Source organism: Brassica napus, chromosome C5 (assembly GCF_020379485.1).
Source record: "Brassica napus cultivar Da-Ae chromosome C5, Da-Ae, whole genome shotgun sequence".
NCBI classification, from domain to species: Eukaryota; Viridiplantae; Streptophyta; class Magnoliopsida; order Brassicales; family Brassicaceae; genus Brassica; species Brassica napus.
The window spans coordinates 22,690,937-22,714,101 of NC_063448.1; the positions used below are offsets into that span (position 1 = coordinate 22,690,937).

Sequence of the window (23,165 nt, forward strand, 5' to 3'; positions counted from 1 at the left end):
TCAAATTATTATTGTTAACATGTAAAATAAATGATGTTGTTATATTATTAATGAAGTAGTTAAAAATAGTAAATAACAATTAAAAACATATAAGTTACGTTTTGTACTTTTATAATAAATGATGTTGAATTGTTTTAAAAAGAAAATAAATGAAGTGGTTAGAAATAATTTTAAAAGAAATAAAAATCAGTAAAATCACTTTAAAGTAGGCAATATTGTTATGTACTTTGTTTTAATAGAATAGATGCAGTGATATCCTTAATTCAAAATTAACATATTGGTATATATATCCGAGTGAGTGTGTATGTGGTTACATACCGAAACCATTCCTCTACCAAAACGTCTTCACCTTTTCAACTCTTCATCTTCTTTCTCTTCTCATTCGAAATAAACAAATAGAGATAATAAAATATATCAAAACACAAAGAGAGAAAAATGAGTGATGTTCGAGTAAACGCAGATCAACAAGAAGAAGGAGAACAACAACAAAACCTGGTCAAAGCACCGGTCAAGCGACCCCTCGGCCTCCTCATCACTACTTACGGCTGCCTCTTCGTCGGCTCCATCGCCTCGAGCCTCCTCGCGAAATACTACTTCGTCCACGGTGGCTCGAGCCGGTGGGTCTCCACGTGGGTCCAATCCGCCGGATTCCCACTCCTCCTCGGGCTTATCTACTTCCCTCGCTTCGTCTTCAGAACAACTAAGCGCCGTCCCTTCACGCGCTTCACACACCGCCATCTCCTCTTCTCCGTCGTAATCGGACTCATCCTCGGTTTCAACAACTTCCTCTTCTCATGGGGTACCTCGTACCTCCCAGTGTCCACATCATCACTTCTCCTCTCGACACAACTCATCTTCACTCTGATCTTGTCCGTGATCATAGTGAAACAGAAAGTCACTTTCTCAAATCTCAATTGTGTTGTTCTCTTAACGTTAAGCTCTGTTTTATTAGCTCTCGGTTCGAGCCAAGATAAACCGGCCGGTTTAACTAAAACCAAATATTTCATCGGGTTTTTATCCACGATCGGAGCCGGTTTACTCTTCGCGCTCTACCTGCCCGTGACGGAGAGGGTCTACAGGTCCGTTTATTGCTACGCGATGGTCATGGAGATGCAACTGGTTATGGAATTTTCTGCCACGGTTTTCGCCACAATCGGTATGGCTTTCGACGGTGGGTTTAAAGAAATGGTTAAGGAAGCGAACCAAGTTTTCACTAAAGGACCGACGGTTTACTGGACGGTGGCGATTTTAGCGAATGTGGTGACATGGCAGCTCTGTTTCGCGGCCACGTCAGGGATGGTTTATTTGACGTCTAGTATCACCGGAGGTATCTGCATGACGGCGTTACTAGCTATGAATGTGATTGGAGGTGTGGTGGTGTACGGCGATGCGTTCGGCGGCGTGAAGATTGTGTCGACGGTGCTATGTATTTGGGGATTCTCGTCTTATGTATATGGGATTTACGTGAAGATGAAGAAGGATGAGGAGAAGGAGGAGGAGGAGGAGGAGGGACACACCGGTATGAAGACGGTGGAAGACGGTGGAGAGTTAGAGTTGGAGATGGGTAAAATTAAAAATGACGTGGCGGCGGCGGATGAAAGGGTTTGATGATATGTGTGATTGAGATAGTCGTTATGATTTTTAGGAAGCCAAATAAAAAGTAGTATCTTTTATGTGTTCTTTCTTTTTCTTCTCAATTTTTATTTTTATTTTTACTTAATGCATCTGCTTTTTTTGTTTTTGTTTTTAGGTTTTTTTTCCCCTTTTGATTATATTTATGAATTATCTAACAATGAATACTGATTATGTAATCCTTTAAGTGAGTTTCAATGTCGGTCGATAGTCATATCTATATCTATTGTATGAAATTACGCATTATTATTTCCATTTAGTAAAATATTAAATTATATAAAAGGTTTATTTGACAGAACAAAAAACAAGTAGCAAAGCAAAAATCAAGATCTTAATTTGACTTTCACTACTCGGATTTTATTACAATAGACAAGATTTGAAACGAGTAAATAATTCATTAATAGCCACTAGATTTTTTCAACAGTCGCCATTATTTCAAATAATATCAAACTCCAAAAAAATTAGAACTTTAATTTTTTAAAAAATATATAGTATTATTTCAGATAATGTTTGCAATTTATGCGATTTAGGGTAAGTAATCCACGTAGCTAAATAATGATGATTTTTCCACAACACTCTACAGGAAGAAATCATTTAACAAAGAGAAAAAAATACATTCTCTAGTATGCTTCGCTTTCTTTTCTTCCTTTTAGGGCATTTTTCACTGATAAGAACCGCTTCAACAAAAAAGTATTACTCTTTTACTATAGATCTTTAATAAAATATTTTTTTAAAGAAAAAACTGTCATTCATACATGTATATTGAGTATCTCAAATATCTCTTTTTGTAACTGGCATCAAAAAACAACTTTTCTCTCTTATTTTTATTTATTTATTATTTTGAATTAAAACATACATTAAAATATTTTTGGATGGACATGCTTTTAGCTTCAGTTTATTTCTAGAGGAAACTTCTCGAGTTGTTGAGTTAGCAAGTTTGCCCTTTTCTCTCATTTTACGGCATGTTTGCAATTTGTTTGAGGGTTTTGCGACGAGTTCGTTGGCAAAGTGAAAGCATTTATGGTACTTCGTTTATTAGGACAAATACCTATCCTGCTTATTTACTTTAAATAAAAAAATTATATTGGAACTAATCTGAAAATATATTATGCGAAACTGTGATAAATAATTATGTCGGTCGACGGTCAATATCTATGTAACTACGTACTATCCCCTGTATATTATTTGAAAAACATTATAACTTTTTTTTGTAACCACATGTCATCAATAAGATGATTCTAAGAATTATTAGAGAAATATGTTGGTTCATCTAATTATATAATAAGTTTTTTTATTAAACTAACAATAATTCATCATTAATGTACTTTATTATTTCCTTAAATAAAATTTACGGAATTGTCTAATGTAGCTAAAGTATATATGGCAATTAATGATTTTGAATAATAAAGAATTGATAAAAAAATAGTGTATCTTCTATCATATTTGTTTAATTTTATACTATTAAATAAATTAAACAAATACAATAACCATATAATAAAAATTTAGATTTTTATGTATATGTTATATTTTAAATTTTTACAAACAGCTTTAAATTACTAAAACTGTTAAAAGTCTCACATTCAAATTTTATGATCCATGGTTTAAAATTTTTGTTATGACAAAATGCAAATGATTACAAAAATTATATAAATAAAAAATCTAATTTAATTAATTATTTAGATTAATATATATATCGTTTTAAATTAAACTATAAACCATATAAAATACAATATTTTAGTTTCAAAATTTACTTTGAACATTTTTTTTGATAAAAGTTTTGAGCGATCATTGACAACTTTTTTTTTTTTAGATTATAAATTACTAAAACTATTAATCCTACAATAAAAATTTTGTTATCAGTAATTTAAAATTTTTTCTATAAAAGATACAAATGATCAAAAAAACTATATGAGTAGAAATCATCATTTAATAGACATTAATATTAAAAATATACTAAAATATATTATCTATGTTAGTATCATTTAAATTTAATTACATATCCTCTCAAATATAAAAAAAATATTTTTTGGATTAGTAAAATTGATTTATATGTTCACACTAATTTAATTATATATTTAATAGTTACTGACTTTTAATTATTTAATATATATTTATTGTTTCATAATATGTAAAAATATTTAATACATAAAATAATTTTTATATGTAATGTTGATCCCGCGCAAATACAAAGCGCGGGTATTAACCTAGTTTACTCTAAATCACATAATCTCTGAACCGTTACTTTTCATCAACTGCCATTATTTCAATTAATCTCTTCTTTTTTTAACTTTTCAAAAACCTCAAAACTACCAAAAACTTAGCATTTAATTTTTTTTCTTAGAAAATAATATATTTCGGATCATACATAAGCGGCATTGAAAGACTAGTGAAAGTCTTTTCAAAAAAAAAAAAAAAAAGACTAGTGAAAGTGTGATCAAACTGAAATGGATTAAAAACATATCATTTCACTCTCCTGGACGTAATGGCTTTGCTTTCTTCTCCTCCTTTTAGCTTCGATTTATTTCTAGAGGAAACAGTTCTCAAGTTGTTGATTTAGCAAGATTTGCCTTTTTCTCTCTATTACCGCATGGTTTGCATTTTGTTTGAGGGTTTTTACGAAGAGTTCATTGACAAAAATGAAAGCATTTATGGTATTTAATGTATACATATACATGTCCATTTAAAGAAAAATATATTGGAACTAATGTTAAATTTACAATTGCGCGAAACTGTGATGAATATTATAAATGATGATATCAGACAAAACATAATTTCAATATACAAGTGACATCCAATAGGACCATTCCCATAGAAAATTATAAAACCTAAAAAAGGAAAAGTGTTGTCGTTTATGGGTCACAACATACCCAAAAATAAAAAGAAGTGATCACGATCATCATCATTAATTTACAGAGAGAGAGAGATTAAGAAAATAACATTTGAATGTGTGAAATAAAGAAGAGACATGCTTAATTGATGATGATGCAGCTTGGCATTAACTCGGTGTGGATTACTAACATTGTCTCCCTAATGCTCCTTTAGTTTTTGTATTTTTCTTGGAGCACTTTCATATGAAAAGGATTGTTTTATTCTTATTATCCTTTTGTGTTTTAAATAAGGTTATGACTCTTCACTAATATTGTAAGCCCTTGTGAATATTTTAGACCCACAAAATCCAAAATTTTGTTCCTTTTGATTCAATGACAAATTGAATCGAAGTTATGACCCCGATGTAGGGTTATGTATGTTTCCATTATATAAATACGACTTTACAATGCCCACATATCATTTAACATCTCCTAATCTCACATAAATGGATATACTATAACCGTTTAACAAATGCCCGTCGCTCTACATGCTCCAAGTATTAATCTTCGTTTTGCCTCAAACCCTATGATTACAAAACAAGTAAAAACAAACGACTTAGATATCATATGTATTATCAGCTGGTAGTTCAACTATTAACAAAACGAAATAAAACAAATAATAAGCAAATTCATATGCTATATAACCACATACTTTGTAGTTGTATCAATGGTAAGGATGGGCCAGTGTTTGTGTCGTCGAGTAGCTCGAGTGAATGAGCAAATACAGGATAAACACAAGACATTTCCTCTATAAAAGGAAGAGAGACGATAAAGTGAGTCACCGAAAAAATTGACTCTATAAGTGTGAGAATAAGCATAATTCCTAGAAATGGCAATTAAGATCTAGTTGTTGGTACTTCCTTGATTCACACATTTTATATGTGCTTCTAAATCTTTATTTGTTGCAACACTATTCAGTTAGATAGAGAAGTTTTGTAATCTCTTGCTTTCTGTAGATTGATCACAAATGAATCAAAGATTTCCCAAAACAAAAATCATCAGCAGAAAAGACAAAGTTTATTCAAGTTTTGTTATAGGTATATTAATCATTGAAGTTGACTTGTACTGTATAACGTAGATTGAGCCTATAGACGTTGGAAAAAGCGTGAAGCTCGTCGACCCATATTTGTTGATGTTTAAAATGTTTAGATAAGTAAACCATGTTTTTATATAATAATATAAGATTATCTCGTAACGCCTCTGGATAACGACTGAATAAATCCAAGTCTTCAGTTATGTTCAGTTCTAAGGTTGTAGAGTTCTCAAAAACTGACCTGAAAAGGTCACTGGCCATTAATCAAGAAGGTGGAATGGGCATGTACATCGGACTACCGGAAAAGATATGTGGCTCTAAGAAACAGGTGTTTAGCTTCGTCCAAGAGCGCCTCTCGGATCGTACAAACTCATGGTCGACGAAGCTCTTATCAAAAGGCGGCATAGAGGTTCAGATTAAAGCCGTAGCCCAGGCAGTACCCTCCTACACTATGTCTTGTTATCTACTTCCAAAAGGAATAACAAAAAATCTGACGAGCACTGTCGCACGATTTTGGTGGAGTACTAAATTCAATAATAGAGAACTTCATTGGGTTGCTTGGGATAAAATATGTGTACCAATGAAAAAGGGTGGACTGGGTTTCCGTGATTTTCACGAGTTTAACATTGCCTTACTAGCAAAACAGCTGTGGAAATTGCTAAAGTACCCACATTCACTCTTAGCTCGAGTACTCAAAGGAAGATACTACAGACACTCTACTTCAATGCAAGTTGAAAAAGCAAACAACCCGTCATATGGATGGCGAAGTATAGTAGCATCGAAAGAAGTTCTCCGGAAGGGTCTCAGGAAAAAGATTGGGAATTGATATGATACAAAGGTATGGGACGAACCCTGGCTTCCGACGAATCCAGCGTGACCTCCGCTAAATGCTGCAGATCATCGGGATGAGAACCTCCGTGTCCATCACCTAATCAACGAGCAGAACCACTCTTGGAACCTTGAATTGTTAAACGATCTTGTGGCAACATAAGACATACCCAGAGTAACCTCGCTCCGCCTTAGTCGTACAGGTCGCCAGGACAGCTACTGTTGGGACTTCACAAAATCGGGGCTATATACAGTTAAGTCATGCTACATAGTTGCTCATGACCTCTATTATGCGGCCTCCTCCTATGATACAACAGAACCAAGTACAACGAGACTTAAGAAAGCAATATGGAAAATCAAAGCTCCAAGGAAGCTTAAACATTTCTTATGGCAAGCTATGACAGGGTACCTAGCTACCGTGAAACAATTGAAGGACTGGCACTGTGCTAGAGAGAGTACATGTACTCGATGCGGTGGTGAAAGCGAGTCGATTAACCGCACTCTGTTCGAATGTCCACCGGCGCTGCAGTGCTGGACCCTATGCTCGATACCATCTCCTCCGGGGTCCTTCCCGTGTAACTCTTTATTCTCAAATATAGAATTTCTGCTATTCCGTGCAAAGGCAAGTGGAGTGAGTCCAGACGTGCTGGCTGCATTTCCATGGATTGCTTGGTATATCTGGAAGGCACGCAAAAAGAACGTTTTTAAGGACAAGGATATCTTGGCACGCAAAAAGAACGTTTTTAAGGACAAGGATACCTCACCAATGGATACACTCCAACTTGCTGTTAAGGAAGCTGAAAGCTGGCTGCTTGCGCGGATAATAGATGTGGAACCGCAAATAGACGCAGAAGAACAACATAAAGCTGTGAACATCGTGTTGCAGGCACCTCATTCAGCTCGTTGGAGATGCCAAACGGATGCGTCTTGGAAAACAGAGAATGACAGAGCTGGATTGGGATTTGTATTACTTGATGATGGAACTCGGTCCTCTTCGGAGCACAAGGAACAAGACAGGCGACATCCCCTCTCCACGCATAAGCTGAAGGTTTATTGTGGGCTATGCACGAGGTATTGAAGCTAGGAAACAGAGAGATCCGATTTGAATCAGATTGTGAGCAATTAATCAAGCTATTAGAGGAGGACAAAGATTGGCCAGCAATGGAGCCAGAACTTGATGAGATTAAAGCTCTTTCCGCTGATTTTACCGAATTCTCAATAGCATATATCCCAAGATCGATGAATCTCCGTGTTGACTCTCTTGCTAAAGGAGGAAGATCACGAGTGTTTGGATCCCATTTCGTCAACTGCTTTGCACCAAGCTGACTAGCTCCTTACGCTGGCCACGAAGCTGCTAACTAGTTTTTTAAGGTTTTATTTTCGATGTAAAAAAAAAAAAAAGAGGGAATGGACTTTTGGGGTGATTAAAGAAATGGTGCCATGATTATCGTAAGTGCGTTGGTAATGAATTACGCATTAAACAACTAAAAGAAAGTTAAAGAGGAATTAACTAAATCGATACTTCAAATTAAAAAAGGTTCATTGAAAATGCCCTTTGCGTTGTTTTAGGTTGTGGGATTACAGTTTACAAAGGGATAAGCTCCAAAGATTATAGATCAAAATTTTGAGCTGTAATTAGGAGGTTCACAGGTCTATTATCATACCAAATTAGATCAAAATTACTCGTAACTGACTTGGTACCTATATATGGTTGTGCTTAATCAAGAACCAAAATTAGGTACATCTATAAAAATTAAAGATTCCATAAACTCAATGCAATTCCAAAGATCAATCATACTAATCTTTTGGGAATCGCATTCTACATTACTTATTGTTAGATTTATGCTGGTTGAACATACATAAAACCGTATAATAGAAGCGTCTAATTTCTTTTAGTATATACTGTATGGTGGAGTGGTTAAATGATAAGCTACAAACACTAATTTTAAATTTACGGAATCGTAGGATTGATAAATCAAACCAAAAATAGAGATATTCTTTGATGATCGCTGACCTGACCAATGAACAAGTACATACACGCAGATAGAGACATGTGAGGGCAGATGACCCCGGTAAAATTTGGGAAAAAACATTTTAGTGTATTTTTCTCTAATTTTTTAATAATATTTAGTTAAAATTTGGCATCTGACCTTATTAATTTCTGTAATTTGTAAAAAAAGTTATTTTATTATAATAAAATATATATCTCTAATTTAAATATTAAATTTATATATTATAACTGAAGTCAAAAAAGTTTCTTACTCTACCACTGAGTACATACATAACTCCTCAGACTACACAATACATAGATGAAGTGATCCCTTACTAATAAAACCTTTGGTAAAATATATTGATATCCCGTTGAGTTACTTAATCAGAACATTTAATATTATAAAATTCACAATAAATTTCAATGATTTTTCTCAATGAATATCACATTAAAAAGGTTAGGTCTAGATGCTATTTCTACATCTCAAATCTAAGGTTCTTTTTGTTAAATAAATAAAAAGATAAGTACTGCAGTTAGAGATGTCAAAGAAGAGACTGGACCGCGGGCCAGGCCCGTTAAGGCTTGGGGCGGGGGGGGGGGGGGTACTGGGCCGAGGATTTGAAATCCCGCAGATTAGCGGGCCTCGCTGGCAGGTCTTGTGGCAGGACGGGCCAAAACGGGATGGGCCTCATGTTAACCGCGGGATTTGGGTGTCCCGCAACACTAACCTCCACAGCTCCACTCCATTTCTGTACAACCTTAAACAACGAGAGAGAGAGAGAGATGAGAAAGGCGACAGCGACAAATGAAGATCCGGTGACCTGCGAGTTGAAGGTCGATGATACTTCCGGACTCCCATGTGTCTTCTATCTCCAAGAGTGGAGCTTTTTTAAGCCACCGGAGACCGCGAACCCACTCTCCACCGAAGACGAAGATCCAGCTCCGACGATGGGTTCTTTAGTGACAGTGACTGCATGCATGCCACAGGTAAAGAAAGTTCAAACATGATTTGTTGTGGATTTATATTTTATCGGGTCTAACACTCTGTCTCTAACTCCTTATTTCAGGCGTGTTATCTTCTTCTTCTGGATCTCCTCATCTTTGATCCACCACCGGAGCTGCTAGTCTTCTTAGCTCCATCACTGGAGCTTCTATTCTTATTAGATCCGCCACTGGAGGTTCTCCTTCTCCGCACCGAGAAGGTATGAAACTCATTATGTATCTTTGGTGATGGCAATTAGAATGTCTTGTTAAGCTTGTAATCTGATATTGATAGTTTCTTGAAGTGAAATTACTTATGTTCAGTCTCTGTGTTCTTTTTTTGTGTGTTTGGAAGGTGAACAAGGAGTAAAGGAAGATACGAAACATAGCTGAAAGCGTTGTAAGTCTGACTACTCTGAAACATAGCTGAAAACGCTTAGCTTACTTTGTCATGTTCTGTCTCTGAAGAGTGATTGTTCATAAGATGATTATAGATGATCTAAATAGACTGTTGTGTCTCTTGTTGTCATTTTCTATTTGATGTTAACTCGATTACTAGACTGTTGTGTCTTATTGTCATGTCTTGAGTAGGGTAGCGATTTTTCCCTTTTTCCTGGTTCTCAGATTTTCGTTTGTTGTTTGATGTTGTTAACTGCTAAATATGATGTTATGTCTATGAAGTGAACTTTTATTACTTGATTATTAGCTTGAACTTATTACATGTTTGTCTGTCTTAGTGCTGGTTCATTACTCAATGTAAATTGCATGTCTTCTCTTTGTTTAATCTGATATTGTTAGTATAAAACTCTTCATTTATCAGTTTTGTTTGATGTTTAGTTTCAATTGCCTCTTTCTAGGTTTGCTTGATCTTTAATTGTTGTCTGAAATTGTGAAATGGAGAAGTTAAGAGAGGACTAATGTAGTTTGTTTAGTTACATTAGTGTAATTTGATATTGTTTATTGGCATTACTTTTGTATTGGAATTGTGATTTACTTGCATTACTTTTCTATACTTGATTCAGTCTTTCATATGTCTTTTGTTTCTGTAGGTGAGCAAGGAGGCGGCTGGTAATGACCGTGAAAGCCGGTGTAGGCTCAAAACGATATAGCATGTTATGGTGTTGGCTTGATGTATGTGTTGATCGCACACCAGCTTGTCTGGTTATTACCAGACGCCTCTGTGTTCAAGAAAAAAAGATACAACACCGAGCTGAAAGTTTTTTAAATTGTAGGTTGTTACTACTCTGATAAGATAATAAGTATCCGCTAGGTTGATGTTTAGTTACTTGTTGCTTGAAATAGAGATTGACTTGTATTACTTGTCTTCACAAGTTCACTGTGTCTTACTATATTGTGTTGAGTAGTTTAGCTACTTGCATTACTTGTCTTGACTATTTCAGCGGATCTTAGCTGCGTAGCTGATGAAAAAATCATTCAAAGGAATGAAGAGTGATTGTTCATTGGCTACGCCGCAAGATCCGCTGCGAAGTTAAGACAAGAATCATATAGTTTGTTTAGTTACATTAGTGTAATCTGATATTGTTTGTCATGTGAACTGATATATCTTTTGTATTTTTTGTTGTATGTCTCGAGGTGATGGCGTAATGCTGAAGAAGGAAGGATAGCACGAGTACATACACCAGTTGCTCGAGTAGTTTCCAGTTTCATCCGATATAGCAGCTTTAAGGACCTCACGTTAGTAAGCTCTTAAACGTGTGAGACTTCTCTTGACTAGGTTACCGGATCACTGTCTAGTTTAGCTTGCTTTGCGTAGGTTATCGGATCACTATCTAGTTTAGCTTGATTTACGTAGATGATAGATCACTCTGACTAGATGGTATTTTTAATTTAGTTGTATTTGTGTACTTGTATAAATATTTGAAAATTTAAAAAAAACAATAGTAACAAATTTTAAATAATATATTAACAAAAATTTTAAAATATAGATAAAATTTAAAAAATCCTAAAAAGGTTAGTTCATTCACGTCGTCACGTTGAAAGTTGAAAAAAACCCGCAAAGCTTGAGAGAGAGAGACCATGGGATCAAGGAGCGAGTCAGAAGATCAGTTGACGTTTGATCCGAATTACTCCCCGCCAAATACTGTGGACTTTGGAACTCATGAAGTCTTAGGTTCTCTTGCTGCAGCAGATGAGTTCGTTGATCAGATCCTTGAAGGTGGTGTAACTCGTGATGATGGGAAGAAGGAAGGACGCAGAAAAAGGATTATCAGTCTTGTCGATGATACTGATGATTCTGATGTTGAAATCACTCAACCAACCCAAAAAAACCAAGCCTCGCAGACAGACCAGTTTCAAAATAGTCACGAGGAAACCCATGTAGCAATCCACTATAGATGGTGGTGTTGGCTCGTCTGCACAGGTGTGTAGTAAGGGGAAGTCTATGATTCGTGGAGGGCTAAGAAAATCGCCTACAAAGTCGCAAAAGAATAAGGCTGCGCCTACTCAGTCGCAAAAGAAGAAGGAGAAGGTCGCAGAGGACATATCGGAGCTTGGTGATGAACTGGATGAAGAAGAGGTTGATGAGGATGAATTCGGTGAAGAGGAAAGGGAAGAGAGGCAAAGATCAGATGTGTGGGCCGATTTCAAGGTGGTCCAAAAACCCAATGGAATGTTGAAAGCTGCATGCAATCATTGCAAGAATGAGTATGCATGGCAATCTCACTCGCATGGAACCAGTGGGTTGAGAAGACATCGTTTGAGATGTAAAATGTATCCAAAGAATCGAGGAAGGCATCAACAACTCAACACCGAAGGGAAAGTGGTATCTTGCAAGTATGATCATACTGTGTTTAGGCAGATGGTAGCTAAGACAATGGTCCAGCATGATCTATCTTACTCGTACGTGGGGTATGAAAGAGTGAGAGACACCTGGAAGTATTTGAATGCTGATGTCCAAACCATTTGTCGAAACACAGCGAGAGCAGCTGTGTACAGACTATATGAAAGTGAGAGAGACACACTCAAGAGGTAATTAGCGGGTCTCCCTGGACGAGTCTCCTTCACGTCTGACTTGTGGACATCCGTGAAACAGGAAGGATACATGTGTGTGACAGCAAATTACATTGATCAGAATTGGAAGTTAAACAACAAGACCTGACGTTTTGTGCTCTACCACCACCACATACCGCTATGAGTATTGCGCTTCAGCTCCTTGATTCACTGAAAGAGTGAGAAATTGAAAAGAAGGTGTTCTCAGTCACATTAGATAATGTTACAAGTAATGACTCGATGCAGGACATTGTGAAGTCGCAGCTGAATTTAAATGATGATTTGTTGTGTGGAGTAGAGTTTTTCCATGTAAGATGTGCAGCTCACATACTTAATCTCATAGTACAAGATGGGTTGAAGGTTATTGGAGACTCTTTGCAGAAAGTAAGAGAGAGTGTTAAGTATGTATTAGGATCGGAAACATGTGAACAATTGTTCCAAAAATGTGTGGATGATGCGGGTGTAGTAGAAAGTGGATGGCTAATACTGGACGTGTCGACAAGATGGAACTCAATTTACTATATGCTTGAAAGAGCCATCAAGTACCGTAAATCACTTGTTAAGTTGGAGACATTTGATAAGAAGGGTTATAAAACAGCGCCCACAGCTAAGGAATGGACTAGAGCAGTGAATATCTGCGATTTTTTGGGTCCTTTTGCTGTGATCACAAGCTTGATGGCTGGTTCGAATTACCCGACCGCAAACCTGTATTTCGATCAGGTTTGGTTGATCCATGATTGGCTTCGGAGAAATGAGGAAAGTGAAGATGAGATTGTCAGATACATGGTGCCACCGATGAAAGAGAAGTTTGACAAATATTGAGATGAAGCTAGTAGTGTTTTTGCAATGGCAGCAGTCTTTGATCCACAGTTTAAGCTTTCAATTGTTGAATTTTGTTTAGGGAAGCTTGACATGAGTACATGTGATGCAAAGGTGAAGAACTTGCGTGACAAGCTCAGTATTATGTTTGAGTCATACGACAAAAAATCCAAGAATAACTCACCTTCCACTGAGCCACGTGAGACTGTTTCACAAAAAGCATGTGCGGCAGGGTCAACGGGAATGTTTGTGAACTACAATGTGAGTATTTTTTCAATTTTTTTACCTTTGCTTTTGTTTTTTTGCCTCTCTGATTTTTTTAAATAAACTTTCTTAGGATTTCTTTGCATTTCGCAAAGTCAATGGCATTGTGAGTGGAAAGACACCTCTAGAAGCTTATCTTGAAGAACCACCTTTGGACATTACTAATTTCCAGAGCTTGGACATCCTCGATTGGTGGAAAGATAATGCGCATCGGTATGGTGACTTCACTACAAGAAAAATGGGTTTTAATAGCAGACCGGAATAGCGTTTTTTCAATTGTGTTATGCTTGATATACGCGGGTTTTAAAGATAGCGTTTGTATATTTCGAAACGCTATGTTAGAGTTGTGAACTGAAAAAGAAAAATTAAGTGTATGTTAAAGAAGAAATAGGAGTGTAATAATAGCAATAAATGATTAAAAGTGTTATGGTTGAGTTTCGCGGTTATACCCGGGACACTTGGTAAAATTTTGGCTCCTAAACAAGATTAGTGTCGGAAAAAAAACCCAAATTATTAGGGTTACGATCTTCCCTCTCTCTCGTATCTCCTTGCCTCTTTTGTGCTGGAAAGAATCAATCTCAATCTCTATCACTTCTAATTTCATTTTTAATTCCTAAGCTCTTACCTTTTCTCATCTCGAATCCACTTTCTCGTAATGTCGAATCCATTTTCAATTCCTCTTCTCTTGTCGTAATCCATTCCCAATCCGTCGAAGGTGAGTTCGCTTTTACTAACCCATCAGATTATATTTCAATTTTCTTTTTCTTATATATGTTCTAGTGTTATTGCATTGTAAATTGATGCGTTTCTGTATACTATTTTGCAGGAAGGATTTCGTTTGTAGATCTTCGGATTAAGGTCCATTTTCTTCTTTTCATCTCTCTTTTACTTAGTTTTTTTCTTTCTATTTTAACACAATTCTCTTATTTTGTAGCTGACTCGAAGCAAAATTGAAGAGATTTTATCGAAAGGTAAAAACAAGTGACACTATCATCTTTTATTTACAAAACTCGTTCTGTTTTGGTTTTCTGGGTTGATAAAGTGAGCGTCTTGTATGTACAATTGCTCGGAGCGGTAACATGGATAAATCGTGGGTCTGGTTACCAAGGTATTAACTTCACTTCACTATCTTTTAGAAATTGTTTTGTGTTGATCTCATTTATTTGGAAGACTGAATGTTGTATTCTCATTTGTTCTACATGACAGGAATAGCCTTGAGTATGAGAAAGGAGCTAGTGAATTTGTGTCTTCTTCATCAAGACGTTTAGGAGATCCAGCTGAAATGTTCTGCCCTTGTGTTGATTGTCGCAATGTCTGCCATCAAGCTTGTGAGACAGTTTTGGAGCACCTGGTGATTAGAGGAATGGATCAGAAGTACAAGAGTTGTGTGTTTTGGACAAAACACGGGGAGACAAGACCAGATAAGTCAGCTGATGTGTACTCATCTGAAAATGAGGCTTACGAGTTGTTCAGAACGACTTTCTTGGCAAGTGAAGGCAATGAGACTGCTGAACAAGAGAATGAAGGAGCGTTTGAGGGGCCTGACAGTCCAGAAGAGGCTGAGTTCAGAAAGAAGTTAGAGGATGCAGAAACTCCGTTGTACCCGGAGTGTGAGAAATTTTCAAAAGTTGCTGCAATCATGGGACTTTACAGGATAAAGGTGAAGAGTGGGATGTCTGAGAACTATTTTGATCAGCTACTGTCCTTGGTTCATGACATGCTTCCCATTGAAAATGTGCTACCTAAGTCTACTGATGAGATGAAGAAGTTTCTGAAACAGTTTGGTTTTGGCTACGACGTCATCCACGCCTGCAAGAATGACTGTATTTTATATAGAAAACAGTATGAAGATGCGGTCAGCTGTCCAAGATGTAGTGAATCAAGATGGCAGAAGGATAAGCAATCTGGTGAGGAGAAGAAAGGGGTTCCTGCTAAGGTGCTTAGGTATTTCCCGATCAAAGACAGGTTCAGGAGAATGTTTAGATCAAAGCGGTTGGCTGAGGAGTTGTATTGGCACTCCACTAATGCTTCTGAAGATGGAACTATGCGACATCCAGTGGATTCGTTGACTTGGGTGCAGATAAACAACAAATGGCCGGAGTTCGCAGCTGAGGCAAGAAACCTAAGACTAGGTATTTCAACCGATGGCATGAATCCATTCTCCATCCAGAACACCAACCACAGCACATGGCCTGTTCTCTTGGTCAACTACAATATGTCTCCAACGCAGTGTATGAGGTCCGAGAACATTATGTTGACCATGCTAATTCCTGGCCCAACCGCACCTAGCAACAATATTGATGTATATCTACAACCATTGATGGAAGACTTGCAGGAACTGTGGACAGAAGGTATACAAGTTTATGACGCCTTTAAGAAGGAGAGTTTCACTCTTAGAGCCATGTTGCTGTGGAGTATCACAGATTACCCTGGTTTAGGAACTTTAGCTGGTTGTAAAGTGAAAGGCAAGCAAGCGTGTAATGTTTGTGGGAAGGATACACCACATAGGTGACTAAAGTTCAGTCGTAAACATGTATACATGAAGAACAGGAGGCGGCTCATGCCTAGTCATCCATACAGACGAAAGAAAGGATGGTTTGACAATACGGTTGAGGTTGGTTCTGCAAAGAGGATTCAGAGCGGTTCAGAAATATTAGACAGTATAAGGGACTTTAAAAACGATTTTGGAAAACTCTTACCTAAGAAGAGTAAGAGAAAGAGGAGTGAAGGAGATGAGGATGATGTTGTTTCAGCTGAGGAGTACGAAGAAGATCATGATATGTGGCGGTGGAAGAAAAAATCTATTTTCTTTGACTTACCTTATTGGAAGGTATTTTATTTGATTTACCTTCTTTAACCTACCTTATTAGTCTGAAATTGTTAATATTATTTATGCTAAATACTTGTAAAATTTCTTGTAGGATATGCCTGTGAGGCATAACATCGACGTGATGCACGTGGAGAAGAATGTGAGCGATGCCCTGTTGTCTATTCTGATGAATAGTTGCAAATCAAAGGATGGCCTGAAAGCGAGAAAGGATTTAGAAGATATGGGTATTCGAAGCAGCTTACATACACAAGTAAGGGGGAAGAGAACTTATCTGCCTCCAGCTGCGTATTGGCTCTCTAAAGAAGAAAAAAAAATATTCTGCAGAAGATTATCCAACTTCAGAGGCCCTGATGGATATTGTGCAAATATATCCAATTGTGTCTCACTGGATCCTCCTTCTATTGGCGGCATGAAGTCACATGACCATCATGTTCTTATGCAGAATCTGTTTCCGGTTGCGTTGAGAGGTTTACTCCCAAAAGGACCTCGGATTGCAGTGAGTCGTATGTGCAATTACTTCAACAGAATCTGTCAACGCGTTCTTGATCCTGAGAAGCTACTTGCTCTAGAAACAGAGATTGTGGAGACAATGTGCCAGTTAGAGAGATTCTTTCCACCTTCATTGTTTGATATCATGTTCCACCTTCCACTGCATCTGGCGAGAGAAGCACGATTGGGTGGCCCTGTACACTTCAGGTGGATGTATCCATTTGAGAGGTAAGTATATTGTTTTCATTAGAAGCTTAATTATTATATGAAGCGAATTTCAATATTTTAACCATCTTGATTTGCAGGTATATGAAGACACTGAAAGCTTTTGTGAAGAATTTTGCAAGACCTGAAGCTTGTATGGCAGAGGGTTATCTAGCTGGTGAATGTCTTGCATTTTGTATGGAGTTCTTACAGAAATCGGTACCAGTTGAGGAACCAATGACAAGAAATGAAGATTTAGAGGCACATGATAATGTACTTGAAGGGCGCCCTTTGCAAAAAGCTACAGAAGTGAAACTTACTGACAAGGAGAGAGATGTAGCTCATCGTTATGTCCTCATGAATACTGCAGTGATGGATCCTTATGTTCAGTAAGTGTGGATATAGATATTTTATGTTTTACTATCAGTGTAGATAACTGTAGATGAAGATATTTTTGCCTTTACAGGATGCATTTAGAGGAACTTCAAGCAAAAGATGGAAGATGTGCAAGAAATGGTACCATATTATGGAAAACTCATACAGAAAGGTTTTCGACATTGATAAAAGATAAGGTATGTGATCTGGTCATGGTAATGATATTGATATGTGATCTGGTAATGATATTGATATGTCATCTGTTCATGCTAGATACCAAATAACTCAAAGGATCATTCTCAGCGGCTCAGATGGCTTGCGTTTGGACCAAGGAATGTCGCACACACCTACAAGGGATATATAGTTAATGGACATTGATACCAGACAGACGATGTCAAAAGGAAGACTCAGAACTGTGGGGTTTCAAATGAAGCATTCTCCATGTGCAGAGCTAGTGCGAAAGATTCTAATCAAATGGCGGACATGGTAGCATACTATGGAGTCATAAAGGAGATCATATTGCTTGATTACCACATGTTTCAGGTGCCTCTGTTTAAGTGTAGTTGGGCACATAAAGGGAAAGGTGTTAAAGAGGAAGACGGTTTTACACTTGTGAATCTCCACACGAACCAGTCAGCATTTGTTAATGATCCATACATTCTGCCTTCTCAAGCTAAACAAGTTTTTTACTCAAGAGAGGATGACAGCTCTCCTTGGTATGTTGTTATGAGAGCACCTCCGAGAGGATATCATGAGTTAGAGACTGAAGAGGAAATTTGCCCTGCAACGTTAACAGTCCAGCATGATGAAGATATCGGAGATCACGCTTCAGATGACGAGAGTTTTTGTGTTAGGAATGATTGTGAGGGTATTATTCTTTGAGATTAATAATAAGTTTGTTGTTGTAACAGGTAAACTGATACAATGAACGAGAATGCTGTTACTGAGAAGGCGCGTCGCAGTAAACGTCAAGCAGGCCTTGCTGTTAGTCCTGTGGTGTCTTTATCTACCAAGAAACAGAAGAAGAATTGCCCGAAGAAGAATGTGGAACAGGAGTCACAGCACGACGAACTCGAGCAACATACCGGTTCAGAATAAGTGGAACAAGAACCAGAAACTGTAGAAGCCGAAGAAGAAAATGATGATGATGAAACACAACCACCCGAAGAACATGATCAGTACGAAACACAACCAGCTGAAGAAGAACATGACGAGGAAAATGTACAAGACGAAGAAGAAGAAGTCATTCCTAGCTCCGAGACACAAACACATCAATCTGATAACCAAGTGAAGAAGACTAGAGGTCCAACTAAAATGCGAAAAGTGGCGAAACATATAGAGGACAAGGTAGATGTGGAGTTCAATTCTTTGGGAGAGCATGTTGGTCGTGGATCAGTGACACTGTCCTCATTCCTTGGTCCTCTTGTGAGAGAGCATGTGCCTGTATTGCTAGATGACTGGAGACATCTGGAAGAGAAAACAAAAAACGCTCTGTGGGAGGAAATACAGGTAATTATGTTACCTATGTATATACATACACACGAGTTCAGTATTAATATGAATATTATGTACAGGGACGATTCAACTTGACAGAAGACTGGCAAAAGGATGTAGTCTTTAAGCAGATGGGTTGTTTGTGGAGGGCCTCTAAATCTAGACTCTCTTCCATAGTTAGAGCAGCAAAAAACAAGGCGCAACTACAGATAATTAAACCCAGCAACATACAATCGGTAACAGCTTGGAACAATTGGGTGAAAGGAAGATGTACTGCAGCTTTTCAGGTAACATTTTGTGTCTTGCGTATTTACATTTGGGTTATGTAAGTAACATTTATTACAAAATGGTATTTGGTTTATGTAGGAACCAAGTAATAAGTACAGGGAACTCAGAAAGGCTCAAATTCCCCACACCACTAGTCGAAAAGGCATGAATCGGCTTGCAGAGGAGATGGTATGTTTTACAATTTGAAATAATAATTGGTGTGTTATTGGGTTTATGAGATCTGATGACTACTACTTTATTTAACTTGTAGAAAAAAAACAGTTCTGATCCTAAGCTAGTCACTAGAACTAAGGTTTGGGTCGCTGGTCATACACATTCTGATGGAACACCCGTTCGTCAAGAATTTGCAGATACAATAGTAAGATTACTTGTAACAATAATATTGTTGGCTATAGAATACAATTTACATAACTTGTGTAATTTTTAATTGCAGGAGAAGATAAAGAGAATTGACAGTGAAATGGAATCAAGTTCAGCAGATAATATCGGTGAAGATGCTGTCACTCAGGTTCTAGGAAAAGATAAGCCAGGAAGAATTAGGGGTTTGGGACGAGGGGTTACTGTAACCAAGTTGGCATTCTTACATGCTAGAGATTCACATGTCAAGCAACTTGAAGCAGCTCAAGCAGAACTAATCAACAAGGTTCAAGATTTGCAAAATGTGGTTAAAGACTTGGCTGGTAAAAAGGTAACTTCGTTATTCTTCTTGTTTTATTATTCGAACTTCTGATATGTATAAGGTTGTAACAAAAATGATTGTGGTTGTTGGGTATAGGAAAAAAACGGATTTGATTCTAATTCTGACAGAAGCGATGTGAGCAAGGGCGGAGGAATAAGGTGCCAAATACTGGATTGGGTTTCGAATGATGATTTGGTTGTTGCTGAAGGAGAATTCTACTCTAATGAGCCCACATATAAGATTGGTCGCATTCCACTGGGTCCTAATGCGGCTGCTGTTATAGTGAAGTCTGTATCAGTCGTAACAGCGCCTATATGGAGACCTACTCCAACTTGTGTATCGCTTAGTCAGGCTGTTGGAGTCAAAATTGCATGGCCATCTGAGAATCTCATCTTGGATGATGGCATTGACATTTCAAACAATGGCAACAACGACGAGTCGGAGGTAAATAAATTCCGTCCTCCAAATCTTGATAATCATTCATTAATGTACTCCTGAAATGTGTGAATATATTTTACATGATTCAGGATGTAGCTGCATCTTTAGGAAATGTTAAAATATTTGATTACTGGAAAATAGAAGAGGAGTTGATAGCTGAGGGTGTCTTGTTGACAACCGAACCTACTCACCTCGTCAACCAAATTCCACTGGGACCGAATGCAGCAGTTCTTAGAGTCGAAATGGTTTTTAAACCTAATGCCTATATCTGGAGACCTACACCTGAAATGACAAAGATGGGTGATGCAGTACATGGGACAATAGCGTGGCCTCTAGATAAGATAAGACTACCCGATCAAAATTCGCCTACTGATCAACATTCACCTACTGAATCAAACAAGATATCCAATCAGGTAAGTTTGTAAATTCTTAGAAGGTGATTAGATATTGAATTGTTAGGTTGCCGGTGTTGATATTGTGGTGAATGTGTTTGTCTTTTTTGGTTTTAGAGTGGTGGTAACAGCACTAGTAGTAGCAACAAAGGTGGCAAACCGAAGGTTGCTCTCTTGGACTGTCATAACTTAGGACAGAGAGTTGCTTTAGGTCGTGTGTTCTCAACTGATCCAGCAGAGAAAGTGCATTTCGTTCCTTTAGGTCCCAATGCTACGAAGGTTTGGGTAGAGGTTTCCGAGTTCGATGGGGCTCGAGTGTGGAGGCCAGACTCTGAAATCGAATTCATGGGTGATGCAGTAGGAAGCACCGTGGCTTGGCCAAATGATAACATTGTGTATCTCTAAGGATTACAATGTTGCTTTAGTGTGAACTTATAATGTAATCTCTAAGGATGTGTGAACAACTATGTAATCTGTTTAAGTTGAATCTATGAAATTTATGTTTATTTATATAAGTTGATATTTTGTTTCAAAATCCCAGAAAACGAATTTGTGTAAATTTAAAAATATAAATATATAAAAATTAAAATTTAAAATATATAAATATATTAACATTATATATACAGCACAAATGAAACTGCTATAGTAGTACATATATACATTGCACTTTGGTAACTGCTATAGTAGAATTAACTAAAACAAACAGAAAACGCTATTTATAAAATTAGTAATAGCAGTAAAAAGACGCTATTAAATAATATTTAATTGCAGAAATAAAAGCGCTATCGTAGCGGAAGAAAAGATAGCACAACGAAATACCGCTATTTAATGTCCTCGACCTATTATGACGGGCGATGATACAGCGCTTAACAAACCGCTATCCTATCGTTAGATAGCGTTATTCGTCCGCTATAAAAACGCGTTTTTCTTGTAGTGCTTGGCTGCAATGGCATGTGATCTGCTAATTATCCCAATCACAACAGTGGCTTCAGAGTCCTCCTTTAGTATTGGATCCGAGTTCTTAACAAATATAGGAGCCGTCTACTCCCAAAAAATGTGCAATCTCTGATATGCTCGAGGAATTGGATCAAAGGATACGAATCTTATGTAAATAACTCACATTATAATTTATTGTAGAGTACCATATCCTCAATCATAAGTAAATGAAGTTTTTGATATTTACAGAAGAAGAAATCAACAGTGATGGTGATGGTGATGGTGATGGTCAAGAAGAGAAATTACCATCATTTGAGTCTATTGTCGATGGGAAAGATGAAGATGAGCGCGTTTGAAATGTTATCTTTAGTTGGTATTTTGCTTTAATTACAATTTGAGATTTTTTGTTTAAGTTGTTTGGTTTTCTTTTAAGTACTATGATTTGGTGTTTTTTAAAAATTTAATTTGCTTCAGACTTAACATCTTATCTTCTGCATGCACTTTAAATTTAGTTATATATATATATATATATATATATATAATTATCTCAGCTTATACATGCACTTGTGATAGAAGAAATAGACTTAATAATTTCAAGAATAAGAACAATATATAACAAATTTAGTTGAGCTTGAATAGTAGATGCTTGAATGTATCTTCATTATGTGCATTTAGGTGTGTACTGAACTACTGGATCAGCTTGAAGTGTCCTGGAGGACTGGAGCAGCCTGCAGCGTATAGAAGTGTCCTGATGCACTCATTTGCCGTCCAGCCCGCGCGACGATCTGTAAGGGATTGTGCACTTATGTGGGGCGGGATCGGGCTGACCTTTTGGTAACCGCAGCCCGCGTGGGCCTGGCCTGCCATGATCCGCGAAAAGACGAGCCCGCAATGGTACGGGACAGGACATGACGTATCAACGTGTTTGACATTCCTAACTGCCACAGACTATATAAAAGAAGACAAGCGAAGCACTTCGGATATCCATAATCCAATTACGATACAAATATACAATTAACGTTTTTAATAGGCAATATAAATACTGCCGCAGACTATATAAAAGAAGACAAGCCAAACATTAGTCCTATCGTCTCTTTTAAGCAAATAGCTAAACTAAATTAAAGATATATATGTTTTTTTTTATAACCGAGTGTCTTGGCCCCACCGAAGTGGTCCAGACTAGAAACCGAAGCAACCAAAGACTTAGCATGCGCTGGTCACCATGTGGGTCACCGTAAACGGTCTTCGGTCTCGGGCGTTGGGGTTCCGCATATGAATTCTCCAGTGGCCGGGATTCGAACACGGGTGGCGGAACTCACAGCCGTGAGCCATTTACCATCAGAGCTACAAAAGATATATATGTACCTAGGCTATATATGACCCTAGCCAATTATCTTCGACCTCTAATGCAAAGTGTGCCCCTACTTTCTTTCTTACATCAAATTCTAATAAACTTTAAGGAAATGTAACTAAAAATGGAAATTAGTAATGTGCATCGCGACTAGAGATATAAGATCAATCATTAAAAAAAAAAAATTTTGATAGATACATATACATATTACATAGTAAAATAGAAATGTGTTCAGATCTCATGAATCGAAAACACCTTGACAAGAA

At 37.3% G+C, this 23,165-nt stretch overlaps 2 protein-coding genes and 1 long non-coding RNA gene across 3 annotated transcripts; 2 read left to right on the forward strand and 1 right to left on the reverse strand.

Annotated features, from left to right (window-relative positions):
• The first annotated feature begins 264 nt into the window (after positions 1-264).
• Positions 265-1,914, forward strand: LOC106409525 (probable purine permease 4). Its single transcript, XM_013850147.3, has one exon. It carries the CDS (start codon positions 436-438, stop codon positions 1,606-1,608), a length of 1,173 nt encoding a protein of 390 aa, XP_013705601.2. The 5' UTR covers positions 265-435; the 3' UTR covers positions 1,609-1,914.
• Positions 1,915-3,714: 1,800 nt separating this feature from the next.
• Positions 3,715-7,955, reverse strand: LOC111206239. The gene is made up of 3 exons (XR_002658386.2): positions 7,125-7,955; positions 6,770-7,038; positions 3,715-6,663 (listed from the first exon to the last, which is right to left on the reverse strand). It is a non-coding gene; the product is annotated as an uncharacterized LOC111206239 (long non-coding RNA).
• Positions 7,956-13,186: 5,231 nt separating this feature from the next.
• LOC125587151 lies at positions 13,187-18,203 on the forward strand. Its single transcript, XM_048757318.1, has 10 exons — positions 13,187-13,420; positions 13,497-13,636; positions 14,466-14,531; positions 14,630-15,931; positions 15,974-16,253; positions 16,345-16,970; positions 17,048-17,335; positions 17,413-17,518; positions 17,595-17,657; positions 17,706-18,203. Exons 1-10 carry the CDS (start codon positions 13,187-13,189, stop codon positions 18,201-18,203), a joined length of 3,603 nt encoding a protein of 1,200 aa, XP_048613275.1.
• The last annotated feature ends 4,962 nt before the right edge of the window (positions 18,204-23,165 follow it).

Excerpts from the sequence above, each read along its gene's own strand:
- LOC106409525 (XM_013850147.3), top strand. The coding sequence starts at position 436 with ATGAGTGATGTTCGAGTAAACGCAGATCAACAAGAAGAAGGAGAACAA.
- LOC125587151 (XM_048757318.1), top strand. The coding sequence starts at position 13,187 with ATGGCAGCAGTCTTTGATCCACAGTTTAAGCTTTCAATTGTTGAATTT. Across the intron at positions 17,336-17,412 it reads GTGATGGATCCTTATGTTCA|GATGCATTTAGAGGAACTTC; the intron begins GTAAGTGTGGAT and ends TTGCCTTTACAG. Across the intron at positions 17,658-17,705 it reads TTGCGTTTGGACCAAGGAAT|ACAGACGATGTCAAAAGGAA; the intron begins GTCGCACACACC and ends CATTGATACCAG.